Source organism: Cryptomeria japonica, chromosome 1, assembly GCF_030272615.1.
Source record: "Cryptomeria japonica chromosome 1, Sugi_1.0, whole genome shotgun sequence".
NCBI lineage: Eukaryota > Viridiplantae > Streptophyta > Pinopsida > Cupressales > Cupressaceae > Cryptomeria > Cryptomeria japonica.
This window is the reverse complement of record NC_081405.1, coordinates 609313258-609331151: the sequence shown is the minus strand read 5'-3', so window position 1 is coordinate 609331151 and position 17894 is coordinate 609313258. Positions and strand designations below refer to the sequence as shown.

Below are 17894 nucleotides of genomic sequence, written 5' to 3'. Positions count from 1 at the left end.
TCCTTCCCACAAGGATTCCTCCTACCCTCTGATACCAATTTGATGCAGAGCCCTAGTGTAGGTATTGAATAGATTCCCCCAATCCAAACACAAATGAAGGACTCTAGAAATAATCTAAAGACTCTTAGGGGTATATAAAGATCAACTTTATAAGTTCCACATCCTTACCTTCCTAAATGCTTCCTCACAATGTCACTTACCTTGAGTGCTTCACAAGGTCTTCTAAAGGTTCTCAAGGACCCTATGGCCCAACAAGGTTTGGTCCCCTCTCCAGTTTATCAATGCCTATCTAGGTTTTGGTTTGAAGTCCCCTAGGTCAGGAAGACTCTTTTTAACCACCCATTAGGTTCCCTCTAATGGTTTGTGCCAACTGCTGCAATAAAGGCCTACAAATCCTAGTAACCCTGCTAGACCGGTTTTCCACAATTACCTCCTTATTTCTCCAAAGGACCCAGATAAATAAATCCATGGATACCCTTTAGAGAGTTACAAAGAATATCCCAAGGGTTCTAACAATTTGGGAACACAAGAGTCCAAACCCTATCTTGATTAGGAGACCTAATACCCCTAATTAGGCCTATTTTACAAAGGAGAGGGTAGGCACTGACCCTATAATGTCAAACCAATACAATGAACACTATTAGGACATGGTAAATCCATCAATTCCTAGGTTATAGGCAATGATCAGACCCCTAACACTAGATGTGAGACCTATTTGCTTGCACTTGCACGGTGGCCACATGGAGTTGCCCACCTTAATGCATCAAATCCTCACCTCCAACCAGTCCTAATATACAAAAAGATTTAAAAACCTTAAAATACATAGTCCATACTTGCATATCCTCCAAAGCCAAGGACCATCAATGAAGGATCAACAAGATGAGGCCATTTCTTTGTGAAACCCTAGGTAAAATTGTCAAATCTAGACCACTTCCAGAAAATGACCGGTTTCTCCCTTGTCCTGAAAAATTAATACCTATGACATGGTGCATATGAAAGGTAATTGGCCACTCTAATACATACCACTAGTTTCATAATTCCAAAATGATCCTATAGTACGGTACCCCGATGAGAACAATAAAATTGAAGGAAATTCTTAGAATTTTATAGCTTCAATGATGCCAATTGTTTACAAAACTTATCTCTCTCCTCAATGATGATTGGGAATGAAATTTAATACCTTACTCAATGGTTATCAACCACCTTTTCAACCAAGGTGACCGTTGGAAAGAAGTTTCTCTTTGTAACCAAAAGTTGTCATGAAAGTTATTATCAAAAGTTGTCATGTTTGAGCAACTTTGACATATGTTAAGTCTGCATATCTAGAGTTGTTCCAACATGTCTTAAACATTCTGAAGACATATCCACACATAAACACCTCAAAACTACTCAACTAAATACACCTAGGCCCATATGCCCATGATGGCTTATCAACTTGCCAAATCCATTTCATTGGGTAACAAAGTGGGGTTTATTACAAAAACCAAAAAAGCTATGCTAATACATAGATTGAAAGGTCAGATTCACATGTGTACTCTTTAGGCCTTCATTTCCTGATTATCTTTGTCATTAGGTTCCCCTACAACAACACCCATCTATTTGTACACATCATATCTACACTAATGATGTAAAACTTGTAAAACAAGATCAAAGGAGAATCAATCCACCTATAAGAGATTTCGTTAAACAAGAATAGAAAAATTGTTCCAAGTATGGTTCATTTATCCAATTTTTTATAGTCAATGGGTTTCTCCATTGGTTATTGTACCCAAGAAAATGGTAAGTGGTGTGTTTATGTGGATTATAGAGAATTAAATAAAGCCACCAAGAAGGATTATTTTCTTTTACCATTTATTGATCAAGTGCTAGAGAATCTTGTTGGCAATAGTTATTTCAATTTTCTTGACGATTTTATTTGTTACAATCAAATACATGTGGCTCCTATGGATCAAGACAAAACAACATTTATATGTCCTTGTGAAATTTATGCATATAGGGTTTTACCATTTGGAATCTGTAATGCACCAACCATTTTTCAAAGAGTTGTGTTGGCTATTTTTGTAGATTTAACTATTTCATGTGTTGAAGTGTATATGGATGATTTCATAGTCCATGGGAAGACATTTGAAGAAGCCTTAGAAAGTTTTAATAATCTTTTACAAAGATGTTAGGATTGTAGATTATCATTAAATTATGAAAAGTGTTTCCTTATGATAATAGAAGGAATTGTTTTAGGACATCATATTTATAAAAAGCTGGAAATTATTCAACAAATTAAAACCCCAAGAACTTAAACTGATGTCAGAAGCTTCCTGAGGCATGTGAGTACTATAGAAGATTTATTAAGTGATTTAGTAGAGTTTTTGATCCATTATTTACACTGCTTTAAAAGGATATAGAATTCTTATGGATAGAATATTATAAAAAATATTTTGAACCTATAAATAATGCCCTAACTACCTCTTTTCAATTATTTAGGGAGAACTATTCCACATACATACATATGCTTTCAATTTAGCCATTAGAGCAGGGTTGGGACAAAAAGATGAAAATGGAGCAATGCATGCTATCTATTATATTAACAAAAACGTTAGCCTGACATAAAGGATCTATACACTAATTAAGAAGGAATATTTAGTTGCTAATTATGCAATCAATAAATTTAGACAAATTTATATTACTAGTTATAAAGTTTTTCTCCACATTGATCACACAACCATAAGGTATTTGATGAACAATGTTGTTATTGGTGGTCAAATTATAAGATGGTTATTAATATAATAGGAATTTGATATTACAACTATGGATAAACTAGGTAAAGATAATGTCATTGTTGACTTTCTTTAAAGAATAGTTTTGCAGGGTAATAATGAACTAGTGGATGACACATTTCTAGATGTACATTTGATTTCTACATACATATAGTATCCATGGTTTGCTGATATTTCTAATTATCTTGTACCAGGAAGTGATCGAGTCATTTCAGCCTTAAACAAAAGAAAAGACTAATTTTTTAGAGTTACAAGTCTAAATGGATAGATGGTCTTTTATTTAAAATGTGTCCTAATTATTTTCTTCACATGTGTATGTAAGAAATAGATGTTTATGACATTATAGATGCATGTCGTAATGAGCCTGGGAGCAGACTACTTTTGGCCTATGATGTCAAAGGATGTTTCATTTTATGTGAAACATGATGATGAATGCTAATATATGGGACAAACTTACCCATTGATAGAGTTGCCACTACAAACACAAGTAGCTCTTGAACCATTTAAAAAATAGGAAATTGATTTTGTGCTACTTGTTAATCCACCATAAAAAATACATCAGTACATTCTCCTTTGTATAGATTATGTAACAAAATGGGTAGAAGTGAACACATTACTAGCAACAAGAAAAGACAAGGTAGTTGATTTTCTATAAAAGCATATTCTTTAGAGATTTGGTGCACCAAGATACATAGTTTCTAATAAAGGACCTCAGTTAATATTTTCTATATTGAATCTTTCATGCATAGGTACTAGATGATGCAAAAGAATTTAACATCATATCATCCTTAGGAGAATGGAAAAGTAGAAGTCACCAATAGAGAATTGGATAATATCTTGACAAATACTATTTCATTGAGAAAATGAATTAGTCAGAAAGATAAGATGAAGCACTATGGTCCTACAATACAACATGGAAGACTACTACAGGATTTTTTGCATATGTACTGGTATTTGGAAAAACTCCCATTATGCCTATAGAGTTAAGCTGCAGATATTAAGAATAACATTAGAGGTTGGTATTAATTTATCTAAAGTAGATAGGATCAAAATTTTGTAGTTGAACTGATTGGGTGAGATGAGAGTGGAAGATTTATAGCATATTGAAATGATTCAAAAGCATAGGAAGGCATGGCATGACAAATATATTGTTAGTAGACAACTTTGAAAAAGATATTGGATACTACTATTTGACTCTAGATTTCATGAATTCACAAGAAAGTTTCACACAAGATGGTTAGAACCTTATGAGATTGATCAAGTTTTTGATAATGGAGTTGTTCAATTGACACCAATAGATGGAGAAAGAAGAACTATGTTGGATAATGTTCATCAGTTAAAATTGTATCACAAACCTCCATTTAGAGAAGAGTTTCTTACAGAGTTGCAGTCCAGAGTTGAACATTTCAAAATGGAAGATATTATTTCCTTAGTGGAACTCAAATTTGAGTAAATCCAACAAGAATATAGAAATAAAGGAGGTACATAGAAAACCAAACATGGTGGTTTATCTCTTGAAAAAAAGAAAAAAAAATATTAGGGATGATTGAAAGCTAGAAATGACGGTCTACTCCAAGGATGAATTGAAAACCATCAATGGTAGTTCATACATTATAGAGTAAAGTTTAAAACCAAAAATGGAAACTTTTCCTAGATCAACTTCAATGTGCTCCCTATGAATCTTGATGGCTCTCAAATTCTTAAATAATTCTTTAGCAGGTATTAGTAAGAAAGAGTATCTTTAGAATGCACCTAATTGCTCTTTCTCAAGGAAGGAATCTCTCTAGTTAAAGAAGATTGTTTCAAATCATTTAATGCATAATTTAGTCTATGGAGATTGAGCCCCAAGTATCTCCTCATTGACAAAAATGGTTCATTATTATTTGAGTTGAATCATAAGGTCTGGGTGGCTCCTGATCGATGTGCTTGTTTCTTTTTCTGAGTTGGTCAATGCCCCATGATAGCTCCTAACAAAGTATGCATTAAATAAAGAGATAGCATTTATTGCAGATATTTTTTTTGAGATATTATTTTCTGATTTAGTAGGTGTAAAGTAGAATTGGTAGGAATTGTTTGTATACAAATCTCTGCCAGTTGATTTTTAACATTACTATTACAACTTTTAAGTATTAAATTAATGATGATGGAGATATAAGGATTTATATTTGAATGACATCATTTGTCAATTCAGAATCAAAGTAATGATTGCTTCAAAAAGTGCACACATGTCATGACCACCACCAACATTACAAATCAATGAGAAAGTATAGAGAAATGGTGTGTTGATCATCTAATCCAATTCAAGATAATCAGTGCAAATTTTTTTGTAATAAATCATCATCTGTGCTAAAAAATGGATGTTGAAAGGAAATATCCATTTTTCTTTATGATTGATTGAAATATTCAAATTTAATGACACATTATTGAGATGCAAAGTGAAAAAATAGGGGAAAAAAAAAGAGCCAGGAAATTTCAATCTAGACCCTCAAATTGAAAGACTACTCAAAGAGGCACACTAGTTAAATTTCATATGGATGTATGAGGGTTATGAGATAAATTTAGTGGAAGAATTTGTTAGAAATTTTCATGAGTAAGAGAGGAAGTTATAGAGGTGAACCCTCAAGTTATCAGCAAATTATCTGGAATATCTAGTAGAAGTCGAGCCAGTAAAAAAATGTCATATTAGTTTAGTATAATCGGTGAATGCATTCCACGAAGCAAATAATCGACAACTTGAGTTGTATTTTCATAAAGGAAATACCAAGCTAATAACTAGAGAAAGTCTGGATGAGCCCTGGAAAATACTAGTAATATGGTTGATGAATTTTTTCACGTTTAAGAGAAAGTATAGGACCATTTTGGAGTCACGAATGTGATTGTTGACACATTTGGGGTATGGAAATACCCATCTTAAAGTTAGGATTAATCTCCCAGCTTTCTTATTTTCCCAAATTTCTTCCATCATATCTATGGTAAAAGTTATGGGTCGTTCTATTTGATATCATAATTTGTTTCATTTTATCATAAAACATCATTTCTTAAAAACAAATCTTGGAAGGAAGGTGGTTAGAATTTATTTTGACCCTTGTGAAGAAAAAGTTGAAAAAGGGACCCGCACTGAAAAAAGTTAAAATAGAAAAAGGGGAGGCATCTAGAAAGAAGACAAAAGTAGATATTGAATAGATTAATCCTACTAGAGTGACTTGTCACTCTTTGAGAAGGGAAATTCAGGAGCAAATAGAAGAAAACCTAGTCTTGTTGATACCCCTTCATCAACTGCTAATGTTCCATCTTCTCCAGCCACTGTATTCTCTTCTCCATATGTTCCTAATATACCCCTGAGCTTACTACTCAAGTTACTCAAGAACCTATATCATCCCCCATTCTTGAGCAAGAAGCTCCTACTTCAACTCTTGCAGAACAAATATATGAAATACCTCCTAAAAAGGAACAAGTTAAATTTATTACTATTGAAGATGATGAGAGCTCTCCCAATGAGCCTAGAACACAACAATTTCCTATCTTCTTCACAATCAGAAGATGGCATGGAGGAGGTTCAAGCTCTTGATTAATTTGAAGCCATTCAATACTAGCCTGCACCTTCATCACCTCCTAATCACCCTCTACCATGTTCACCTCTTTAAACTTTTACCCAAAGAGAGGGAAAGGAAGTGATGGTCAAAGAAGAATTCTCAAAAAAATAAGATAGGGGAAGGATTGAAGAAGAAAAGGAATTAATGAGGGTTATGGCATTGTCTAGAATGGAAGCAAAGATTGATGAAGCTAAAAGGAAAAAGTGGCTTCTTGAGGAAACTCTTAGATAGGAAGATGAAGAATTACAAAAAGCTTCCCAACAAACAAAGCAATTTAAGAAAGAGGCAATTGAAAAAGTAGTTGATTTAAAGAATCAAACATTGGAAATGGAGGATGCACTTCAACAAGATATTTCTCAAGAAGTAGGTAATGCAAAGGAATTAAAGAATTTGAAAGATGAATTATAACAAAAAGAAAATTAATCAAAAAGTAAGACAATTTAAACCCTTGATCATGAAGCCTCAACTTCATTTACTTCTCCTAGGCATATTTATTTGACAAGAATGAAATACAAACAAAATAACATTGAATTGAGTAAGAAGCTTGAAGGTCTTAAGAAATTAAAAAAATGATGCTACTCAAAGAATGGAAGTAGCATAACTGTCTTTAGCACTTTTGGCCATGCAAAAACCCTCTAGATTATATGCTTTGTTTTCAAGAGAAAGATTTTTATAGTGGAAAATTAATCAATCGGTTCTAGGAAGAAAAGTTGATTATGAAGATGATGATGATTCGCTTGAAGATTATTATACAAGTGACCCTAATTTCCAAAATCAAATATGTGAATATGACCTGGATAGATTTTTTATGGGTCATTTTTATCAGCGTTTTTTAATATTTTTATTGGTGAAGTACAAATTAGAGCATTTGTGTCACTTTTATAGAATCAAGTTAAATGGGAAAATAGGTTGAACCAGTATAGAGATGCATAGAGAAAATTAGGCCTCCCCATGGGGGATGAGATGTCAAGGTCTATGACATTCAAGAATAATTTTACTTCCATTTCATAGTTCAATAAAGTGGAATCAGTTTCTAAGAATAACCTTGCAAGAAGCATTTAAGATTTTAGGGATGTGCATAATCAACTTCTTCATAATGCTCTACAAGCATCCGAGGAAATGTTTTATACCATACCAGTCTAGTTAAGATGGAGAGATCCTATTTCTCCTCACAATATCACTTGGAGATTAACTAGGGTAAGATGAGTGATTACAATAATAGAAGAGCAATAGGAAAAATAGATCAGTATGAGGTTTAGGCCACCATTGATCTTATTGATATCACCAAATTTGAATGCACCTACCAATTTTGCAAGAGAAATTTTGAGAAACTCGACAGAAAGACTGGAAGAATTCAATGGATATGTTCCCCCCAGAACTTATTATGTGTATATATTTCAGCATCTTTATTTGGTCCTCTAGATTTAATCTACAAGCAGAGGTCTACTAGACCCATTACAATGAGAACATGGTTGACAACAAGAGAGGGAGGATGATGGGTGCTCAAAAATGACATTTTTAATCATAATTTATACTTAAAAATTCTATGTATTTTGTTGATTAATGTGTTGGGAGGTAGATTATATGCATGCATGTTTACTTATTTTTCTCTTATACTTTTATAGCTATAAGATATATATTAGAAATAGTATTTTGTGCTAAATGTATTACTTTTATGACTAATGAATGAAGAAACAAACAATATTTAGGATTTTCGGTGTTATATTTTTGTTCTATATTTCCTCGATATGTTTTGAGATTTTTTTGGAGCTTATTTCAAAACTTGGAGTTATGTTCATCATGTCTAATAATGTGGATCGTGTCACTCTTTTGATCACTCCATCTATATGACACATTAGTTATGTTCAAGTCTACTTTCATGAGGTGTTTATGAAACATCTAGTTTCATATGAAGCAATAAATTCATTATAATGGAAGACATCAAGTCTTGTTTAGTTTAAGTTAGTAGCTCTTACTCATTTAGTCGGGTAACACTGCATTTGAATTTGAATAAGGATATGTGTAAATATCTTGTGAGTTTCATTAGAAAGTCAGTTAGCTAGAAAATTAGTCATCAGTTTTAGAGTCTCATTTCTTTCTAATTTACGAAAAATTGTTTTACTCCCTTTTGGGAGCCAATTTCAATGCAAATTTGAAGTTGATTTGAAATCTTAGTGTTCAAGGATCCCATTAGAGGGAGAGAAGGGCCCATTCAACCAAAGAGAGGTGATCCTATGTAGGTTCTTTGTTTTTATTTAGTTAATGCATGTGCTTTTAGTTATATTTTCTATGTAAGTTCGTGTTAATTTCAAATGCTAAAAATCAATTCCAATCTGTATCTTGTATTGTTTCAAGTAATTCTCAGATAGATTAATTTTCTCATTGATGTTTATAGTTATGTCTTAGTTTGAATTCATTACATATTGCATTATATTTTTTGATTTCATTAATGTAGATGGAAGTGGTGATTGAGGCAGTAATTAGGTACAAGCTTTATTGAACTTATTCATGGAATTTAGTTTAATTAAAATGTTCTTTAGAGTAGAATTCAGATTATCTCCAACTGTAAGATAAATTATATTTCTTAGCAATTAGAATAGAATTTGAATTTGTGTTGTAGTTTAAACATAGTCTTAGTCTTAGCTTGATGATTCCATGAATTAATCAAGTCCTTTTTATATTGCACTTAAAGGAGAAAAGTCTTTCCTAGAGTAGATTTAGTACCTTATCTTTCAGTTTTGGTAAGATATAGAAGTGCCCTTAGCATAGAATTTAGCTCTTAGAAATTGATCCTATGAGCTCCTATTGGAGCATGACCGAAGAATAAGTCACCATTCTCGGTGCAAAACCCCCAATTTAAGCACATCCTTATCCCATATAGCTCGCTCAAAGCCACACCTTGTTCGATAATGAGAAATTAAATTATCCATGTTCTAACATCAATGGCATCATCTGAATGCATTAGGAATTCTTATTTTACCTTTGAGGCTCAATATTTTGTAATTGGGAGAGTTGCCAAATATTTTATGACATTATAGATCTAAGCGAGGGCCGAAGATCAAACATCATGCTTGCACATTTCACCATTTTAAACGGCAAGGTGAAAAAGGGTCTCTTGAGGTTGAAATAACTAAAAGAGAAATGAGGGATGCTTGAAAATTTATTAGTGATTAGGGATTGGACTTTCTTCATTACCTTTTTTGAGTAGAAAGGGTGAAAGGAGATGTGTGATCCCCGAACCCAAAAGGCTTAAATTAACTAATGATAGTGGGAGAAAAAGGGTACCACACTTCAAAGATTCACCTTTATCATTTTCAAATGGAAGTTGATGATGTGAAACCCTAATCTCCAAATTTTGATAAGGACGGTTGGTGGAGTGAAGACAAGTGATGGGAAATCGAGCATCATGGAATGAGGGTTAGATTTAACATTTTAAAAAAGGGAAAGCTTAAAGCTAAAACTTAATCTTCAATGCTTGATGACTAGGAAAAAGGAGATAGTGTGATTTTGTCTTCAAACATGAGGTTTTTTAGCTTAAATTTTCCTTACGAGACTTGAAAAATCTAAGTGAACATTGATGGCTAAAGTCTAAAAATATTAGGTAAAAGGAAATAATGAAGGAAAGGAGGTGAGGCTTAGGCCATGAGAATGGAAATTATGAAAGAAGTAACAAGAAAATAGGAAGTCCAATGTTAATTTTTTAACAAGGAACATACTTAGTCAAGTTTTGGACATTTAACTAAGATACATGACTCTACAAGAATAAAATTGGCTATTTAGGATCTATCTAATTTTATATAACTAATGGACCAAAAGGGTAGCATGAAATTTTAACAGATTCCACATTGTGAAAATACCCCTTGAGATACCTTTAGCAAGGCTAATCACTTTAACTAAAACTAATCTATCCATTTGAAAGATTTGAATTAGAAGCATATCTATCTTATTGTTGACGATACAAAGTTTTAAAAGGTGTTTCTTGTGTGGGATATTCATCACTATTATTTTCTAGTGTAGCACTTTTGTTTTTTAGATCTTTTAGACCTTGAAATTGGTTATCTCAGGTCTCTTGCTTACACAATGCAATTTCTTTTGCGATTTATCTTAAGTGCGTTACACATTTAGAGGGTCATCATTGCCTTGAGTCACTACCCATATATATTTTTTTAATAAATTATCATATTTATGTTTTCTCTTTCCTTAGGTGTCCAAAACAAAAATTATCTATCAAAGGGAGGAATATCTAAGGTATCTTTTGCAAGTCTAGGTAATTTAGAACATCTTGCACTTGTGATATTAGAGCCTCATCAAGAGCTATTTCTTCCTCATTATAAGTATATTTTTAGGTTATTCCTTAAGATTTAGGACATAGTTTATTTAATTGTTGTTCTTCTCTTCTCCTCACGAGGCTGAAAATTTTATAGCTTGGACCTTTAGGTTTATTGTGACTAACTAGTCTTCATCCCTTATTTGAAATTCCTTATTTATTTCTTTATGGTTCTAGGTACCTTAAATATTTCCAAATAGTCAAGACACCTAGGAGAAGAGGTCAAAATCTTCCCATTTCTCCTCAACCATACTTATAGTTTGTTCTTCTTACTTTTATATTTGAGTGTTTATTGGTTGGGTTTTCCTAGACAAGTTCTTGACAAAATTTTCCAAGGTCTTTCAAGGGGGTAAGGTCCCACACTCTACATTAACAATTCTTGACCATTCACCATTTTAAAAAAAAATTCAAAGATACTCTTCAAGTAGTTCTTTATTCTTCTCCACTTTATTAGCACCTCAGTTTTGGCATCTACTAGCTTGGTGACCAAATCTATTGTAATTTTGGGAAATGAATCTAGCATTTTCATAAAAATTAGGTTCATTCCATTCATCAAACTTGGAGTTTAGAGTTATTTTCTATGGGAGAGGCTTGTTCACTTCAGCATTGAAAAATAGCCAAGCAAAACTGAAGCTTGACTTTCAGAAGATTAGTTTTGCAATAGTGACCAAAGGACAAAAGAAACTAGGAATTGGTTTCAGGATGTTAGGGTTCCAATATTCCAAGGGAGTCTTAGAAGATGAACTTAGGTTGAGGAAATCCTTCTAAGGTCTGGCAAGGAATCAAACAAAAGTTTCTATTTTCATAAAGAGAGCCTATTACAATATCTTTTATAAAAATATCAGATACCTTCAAATAATACTTTAATTAATTCTTCTTTAATATCAAATCTAAATAAAAAAGGCCATCTACCATGACACTAATAGACACACTTCCTTTCAATTTCTAATAAACACACTTCCTTTCAATTTCTATATACAATTAGATGAATGGAGGACTAAGTCTATATTAAGTATAAAGGATAAAAACTTACCAACGAGAGCATTTTCCATTCATGAGGTAGTTTCATCATCTCGATGAGGAAACTTTATACCTTCTTCACACTTTTTATCAAAAGAAGTCAAATAGATACCTGATTTCTAGGGTTCCCACCATTGACTTTGTCAACCCACAAGTTGGGAGCCACCCCATAAAAGAAAGCTTCTACATTTTGAGCTCATAGATGTAACAGGGGTCCGTTTTTTTGCCAAAAAATTCTTCTACATAATTACTGAAAGGACAAGGGAGGAATTTTTTACTCCTAGAACAAATTTCAATGCTACTTTTCAAATTAATTATTATTGATTCCACTTTATCAAATGAGAACGTCGGTGTTTTATCCACTTTCTTGGGTTTTGGGAACAGAATTCCTATTCCTGTCCGACCAGAATTATTGCAGAATCACTCTGCTGTAAGATTTGAAACGTGTACATGCAAAAGTTGTAAAAAGAAAAAGTCTCTCGGCCGTGCGCTAAAAAGAATCTTTACCTTCATGTCCATTAACGAAAATATTATTAAAGTATACCTCCATTAATCTTTCTCCCAATTAAAAATACAGTCAAATCGTCCACCAGTCAATATTTTTATCAGAGGCCAAACATTCATTGCATGAATCGCGCCAACGAAAGTTAAATCAGTGTACAATGTATTCATCCTTCATTATATAAAATGTTGAGGGATTTATCGACAGACGTGCACTCGTGCGGCTCTTGTAACATCACCACTAAATGAATAATTTAAATGAAAACTTGTACCAAGCAATCATACAAATAAGAATGATGAGGAGATTATCGATTTGCTGTCCAATAGATGTAACTATATTTGTGAGGTACTTGTTCTGTCCTTAAATGTCAGTTTGAATAGCTTAGTTTGCTTAAAGCAAAACAATATTTATGATAGCCTTTTATAATGCTATCATAGAGAATTTCGTCTGCAGGTGAAATCCCTACCACTCTACCAGCCATGGAAAATATTCAGACCAATGCCTCCCAACAAATCGGCAATTCTGCCTTTCATCGAGTCCCTCCCAAAACAAGATATAACGTTTTCATCAATCACCGCGGCGCTGACGTGAAAGAAACCCTAGCAAGTCTCATTTATCACAATCTCCAAAACAAGGGCTGCAATGCCTTCTTAGACAAGAAGTCTATTCAAGTGGGAAAGAGAATATCCAAATCAATAGGGGAGGCTATGCGGACAGCTGCTGTGCACGTAGCCATTTTCTCGGCCAACTATGCAGACTCAACATGGTGTCTGAAGGAACTGTATCTCATGCTCAAAAGTGGGGCACCAATAGTTCCGGTGTTCTGCGGAGTTCATCCTTCGGAGCTTCGCATGGAATACGAAGACGGGCAATATGCTCGAGCGTTCCAGATGCACAAGGACACTGGAAAAATCAGGCCTCAAAAGCTCAATAAATGGAAGAAGGCTTTGCGTAAAGTTTCACGTATAGAAGGCTATATTTTCCAGGGGTAATGTTCAATCCAAACTCAGGAGTGTTAGTAATATTTTTTTATTTGAGGGCCAGACATTTGCCTCGTTGAAGGAAAGAGGAACCGTACCTTTTCTGTTGTTTTCTTGAATGTTTTTGGAGAACTTTTTCTGGTCTCTTTGCAATACCTAGGCTCGTATGCTTGTACTTTTCTAATTATTCTGTTGTGTGTACTAGGGACCAAGGAGATTTGCTTGAGGAAATTGCAACGACTACTATTAAATATATTAACGCTGCCAAGCGTCTCAAACGCTAGTTTCATTGTTCCCTGGAAGGGGATCCGTGATATCAGGCAGAATGTAATGTTTCCGAGACAACTGAAAGCCGCGAGTTAAAATAATACCAAAATTGTTTTCGTGGTATATGCGTTATGTAAAAAGTCGCTTGTGGATCGTAAGCCATGAGAAGTTTGGCTTTGTTGATAATCAATGTTCAGAGATTTGCTTATTTCTATAGATATAGAATTATTCATTGTCTGTGTATCCTTCGACCCATTATGGTTACTTTCGTGTTCTACTGAATTTGGTAACAACTACTTTTTTCGTCCACACCCTAGCTTCAGTAGAGTATGGTTTCATTCGCATTCATGAGAGTTCTGTACTATTACAGATCTAATTATTCATAAATTTTAGGTAGTGAAACCGTTTATTGGTAAACTAGCTTATGGATTTTAAATCAGATGTTTCAGCGATTTTCTTACGTTTATTTAGTTAATTACTTTTAATGGTTGTCTATGTATATGTATTAGAGAATAAAATAAACATCTTAATCATGGAAAACAAAGAACTTGCGTCACACAAAGTATGCATCACAAATACTATAGGAGAATTTTTTAAATAAGTAGAAAAATGTTATAAAAATGAGCCAATTTATTATGGTTAAGTTAGATTTTAATCATGAACTCTTTCGCTAAGATACAATCCTATCCACATAGAATTTTAAAATTAATATGAACTTAACCTTTAAGTTCTATAAAATGGGTAAATATGGGTAAATATTTCTTATATAGCATTTGTTGTTCACACAAGAAAAGTCAAATAATAATGTTGCAGCAACTCAGTTAGTTTAATATGTACCCTATTACTAAATCTTGATGTTCAAGACACCATCTAGTTTAACCAATTGTCTCAATTCTCTAATTAATTAGTTTTGAATGGCTTCTTTAGCCCCACTACATCAACTTGGTTGAATTCTCTATCAACCATTATGCAAGAACATCTTTTGTTCATCAATATACATGTCATTGATACTCACACCGACAAGATCTGTGAATGATAAAAGAAACAAACTACATCTTTTCTATTGATTGCTATACATACATCCTTTTGCTGCCATAGTTGTCTATCTACTGTGTACATCTAATATTTCTACCTCTTGACACTACAACATTGATGTACCAATTAATTATCCTCATATATGGTAATATCTTGAAAAAACACAATGGCACAATGATGATAGTAGTAAGAACTAGTCATTTAATTTCACTATTACTACCATTAATCATAGTGAAAGGCTAATTTATTAGTGCTTGTTATTGTTCCATGTTATCACTTATACATAAACAATTTAATCTTAAGCATAGTGCTCATATTTTCTACATTCATAACATATGCAACCATGGAAGATGTTTAAGTTGGAGCATGGAACTACAAAGTTTTTCATAAAATGTGTAAAATTGGAGGATTGGAAAGATATGGATTGCACAAAATTAATTTTAATTTTAATTTTTATAAAGGTATTTGTCAAAAGAACTATTGTGTACACATGCACATGATTTTTTTAATGGTATAAAAAAAATTTATTCATGTTGCATTTTTTTTTATATAATTTATCAACTTAAATATTTATTTTTGTCCACTTGTGAATTTTTATGTAATGTAAATTAGATATCTTATATGTGTGTTAGACCTTGGAAGAATATTTAATATTAAAAATATATAGTATTGAAGACTAATATTGGGTTCAATACTTTTATGCTCTCACAATTTAGCTTATACCACTTAGTGGTTTTGTGTAATCTTAAATCTATTTAAAATAAAACACATCTTTAATAATAAAGGTTGGCTATCCTTAGTATTAATCTCTCTTGTAGAGTACATTTGTGAAGCATGGATTGAGTTTCATGGTTATGGTTACCATCATGCTTAGATACATGGGAATAAATTAGATGAGCTTGATGTTTCATAGGTATTCATTATGACTTTATAGGTCTTTGGCAATGTTTTATTATTTTCTATTACTTAAGTAGTGAAAAGGGCCTTGATCTCTCATGAAGATAAGACATCAAAACCATAATAGGGCAGCAATAGAATATCAACTAACATCACACTGCTAGAAGCCCAACAAAAATCAACAAGCTAACCCACCAGTGAGTAATAAAAAACACTTAATCCTAAAACCTAACACTCCCAAAAGAGGATATTCGCTCACAATAATAACATATAATAAAAAAAATTCATAGTATTATATAAATCAAAGCCTAAATAAGTACTACTAAAATTATCATTATCAAAATTAACCAAAGTTTTAATTGGTATCCAAGCCTCATTAAATATATTTAAAAGATAATTATTGGTGCAGTCACGATTAGGAGGGACCTCAATGAGATGTATCCAGACCATGTAGCAAGAGTAAACACAATTAAAGAAAGACAAGATGATGGAGGCAACGCAAAATTGAATGAATTAGTTCATGAAAACTGAGTACAAATGACTTTTAACATCCGAGTTACAATACTCGGCTCACTGGCCTACCACATACATGCTCAATTACAAATTTGGTCAACTCTAGACCTCTAAATCTTAAGATATATTATTTATATATTCTAGAATGAATTATGATGCTTAATTACATTGATTTTTATGGTATAGGGGGATATGGGTCGGCCAAAGGAGAATCAAATGTCGAAGAACAAGATCAAACATGTGTAAAACCACTAGGTTGGCCTCCGCCAATGAAAATCCTCTGAAAAATCCAAAGGAAGAATTTTGGATCAAAGGGAAGGTCAGACACATGCCAAGGAACATTGGAGTAAATGAAATGGGGCTGCACAAGCTACAAAAAGGATCTACAACATTCACCAATAGAAAACAGGTCTAAGTGGTTCTGATGTTCTAAGCTAGAAAATTGTCTAGTAATTCAGAAGTTATAACTTGCGGAAAAAAGATCCAAACGTCTTGCAGCTTGGGAATTATGAAGATAATCATGTTCACAAGCAAAATCCAGCTCTGCAAGATCCGGTGAGAAAATACAAGGAAATGCATAAAGAAATGTTAAAACTACAAAAGACAAAACAAACTGAAAAGAAATACTTTTGGTTGATGCAATGCTCCTACATCAGATATCTGGGGTTGTTTAAGAAGTGAGTCCATTAGTTTTCTAAGGTTAGAGAAAAACCAAGGCAGCCTATCTCTACCTGAGAAATCCAAGATGAATCTTCAACTGGTCTATCCTTCCATTTCACAAGATACTCCATGTACTGATTTCTCTGAGTACTATGCCCAATCCTAATATCCAAAATGTCTTCAATCTACTCTTGTTCCTTCTAGGGAAACTGTTTCTCAAAGTCTATAATATTGTCTTCACTAAATTTTAATTCATGGTGGTAATGAAAGATCTGCAATGTTAGATATGGGTGAAATACTCAAACTATTTGGTAGCTCTAGTTCATATGCATTTTCAGAACTGAATTTCCTCAAGATCTTGCAAGGTCCAAACTTCTGCATCTGTAGTTTGTTATAGGTTCCAACTAGAAATCTTTCTTTTCTTAGATACATGATTAATCATCACCAACTTCAAATTCCTTATGCCTTCTCTTCTCATCTACTTTCTTGTTATATTTGTTGTTCAATTGATTCAAATGTTTCTTAACCTAAATATTTTAGGCATTCATATGATCTGCAAATTATTCTGCCTCTACACTTCGCTTGTCTTCATTACTAATATCCCTTAATTCTGATATACCTTTAGGGTGTGCTCTGGTAACAATTTCAAAAGGTGTCCTTCTGGTACTTCTGCTCACTGAATTATTGTAGGCAAACTCTACATGAGCAATGATCAAATCCTAAGTTATGGTTTTCTCTCCAACTAAGCATTGCAACAAATTTCTAATGCTCTTGTTCACTACCTTTGTCTCTCCATCAGTTTGTGGGTGAAAAGTAGAATTGAATTTCAGATTTGTCTTCATCTTCTTCCAAAGTGTCCTCCAAAAATAGCCAACAAACTTAGTGTCTCTATATGAAACTATTCTCTTAGGTAATCCATGTAATCTCACTACCTCCTTGAAAAATAAGTTAGGTATATGCACTGCATCTGATGTTTTCTTACAAGGCATGAAATGAGACATCTTCAAGAATCTATCCACCACAACAAATATAGAATCATTCCCTCTGTGTCTTGAGAGATCCAAGTATGAAATCCATGCTTATATCCTCCCAAGGTCTCTCTGGTATTGTCAGAGGTTTGTATAATCCTACATTATGACTGCTACCTTTTGCAAATTGACAATTTCTATAGCTTTGTACAAATTTCCTAACATCCTTATGAATTTAAGGCCAAAAGTAATGTTCACTCACCAATGATATTGTATTATCAATACCAAAGTGTCTGACTAATCCTCCACTATGCTTCTCCTTTATCAGATTCTTCCTCATAAAAATTTTAGGTATACAAAC

The 17894-nt window shown here is 33.1% G+C and overlaps 1 protein-coding gene across 1 annotated transcript; it reads left to right on the top strand.

Annotated features, from left to right (window-relative positions):
* The first annotated feature begins 12692 nt into the window (after positions 1-12692).
* Positions 12693-13477, top strand: LOC131060101 (probable 2' cyclic ADP-D-ribose synthase BdTIR). Its single transcript, XM_057993204.2, has 2 exons — positions 12693-13201; positions 13399-13477. The coding sequence occupies exons 1-2, from the start codon at positions 12693-12695 to the stop codon at positions 13475-13477; spliced, it is 588 nt and encodes a 195-aa protein (XP_057849187.2).
* The last annotated feature ends 4417 nt before the right edge of the window (positions 13478-17894 follow it).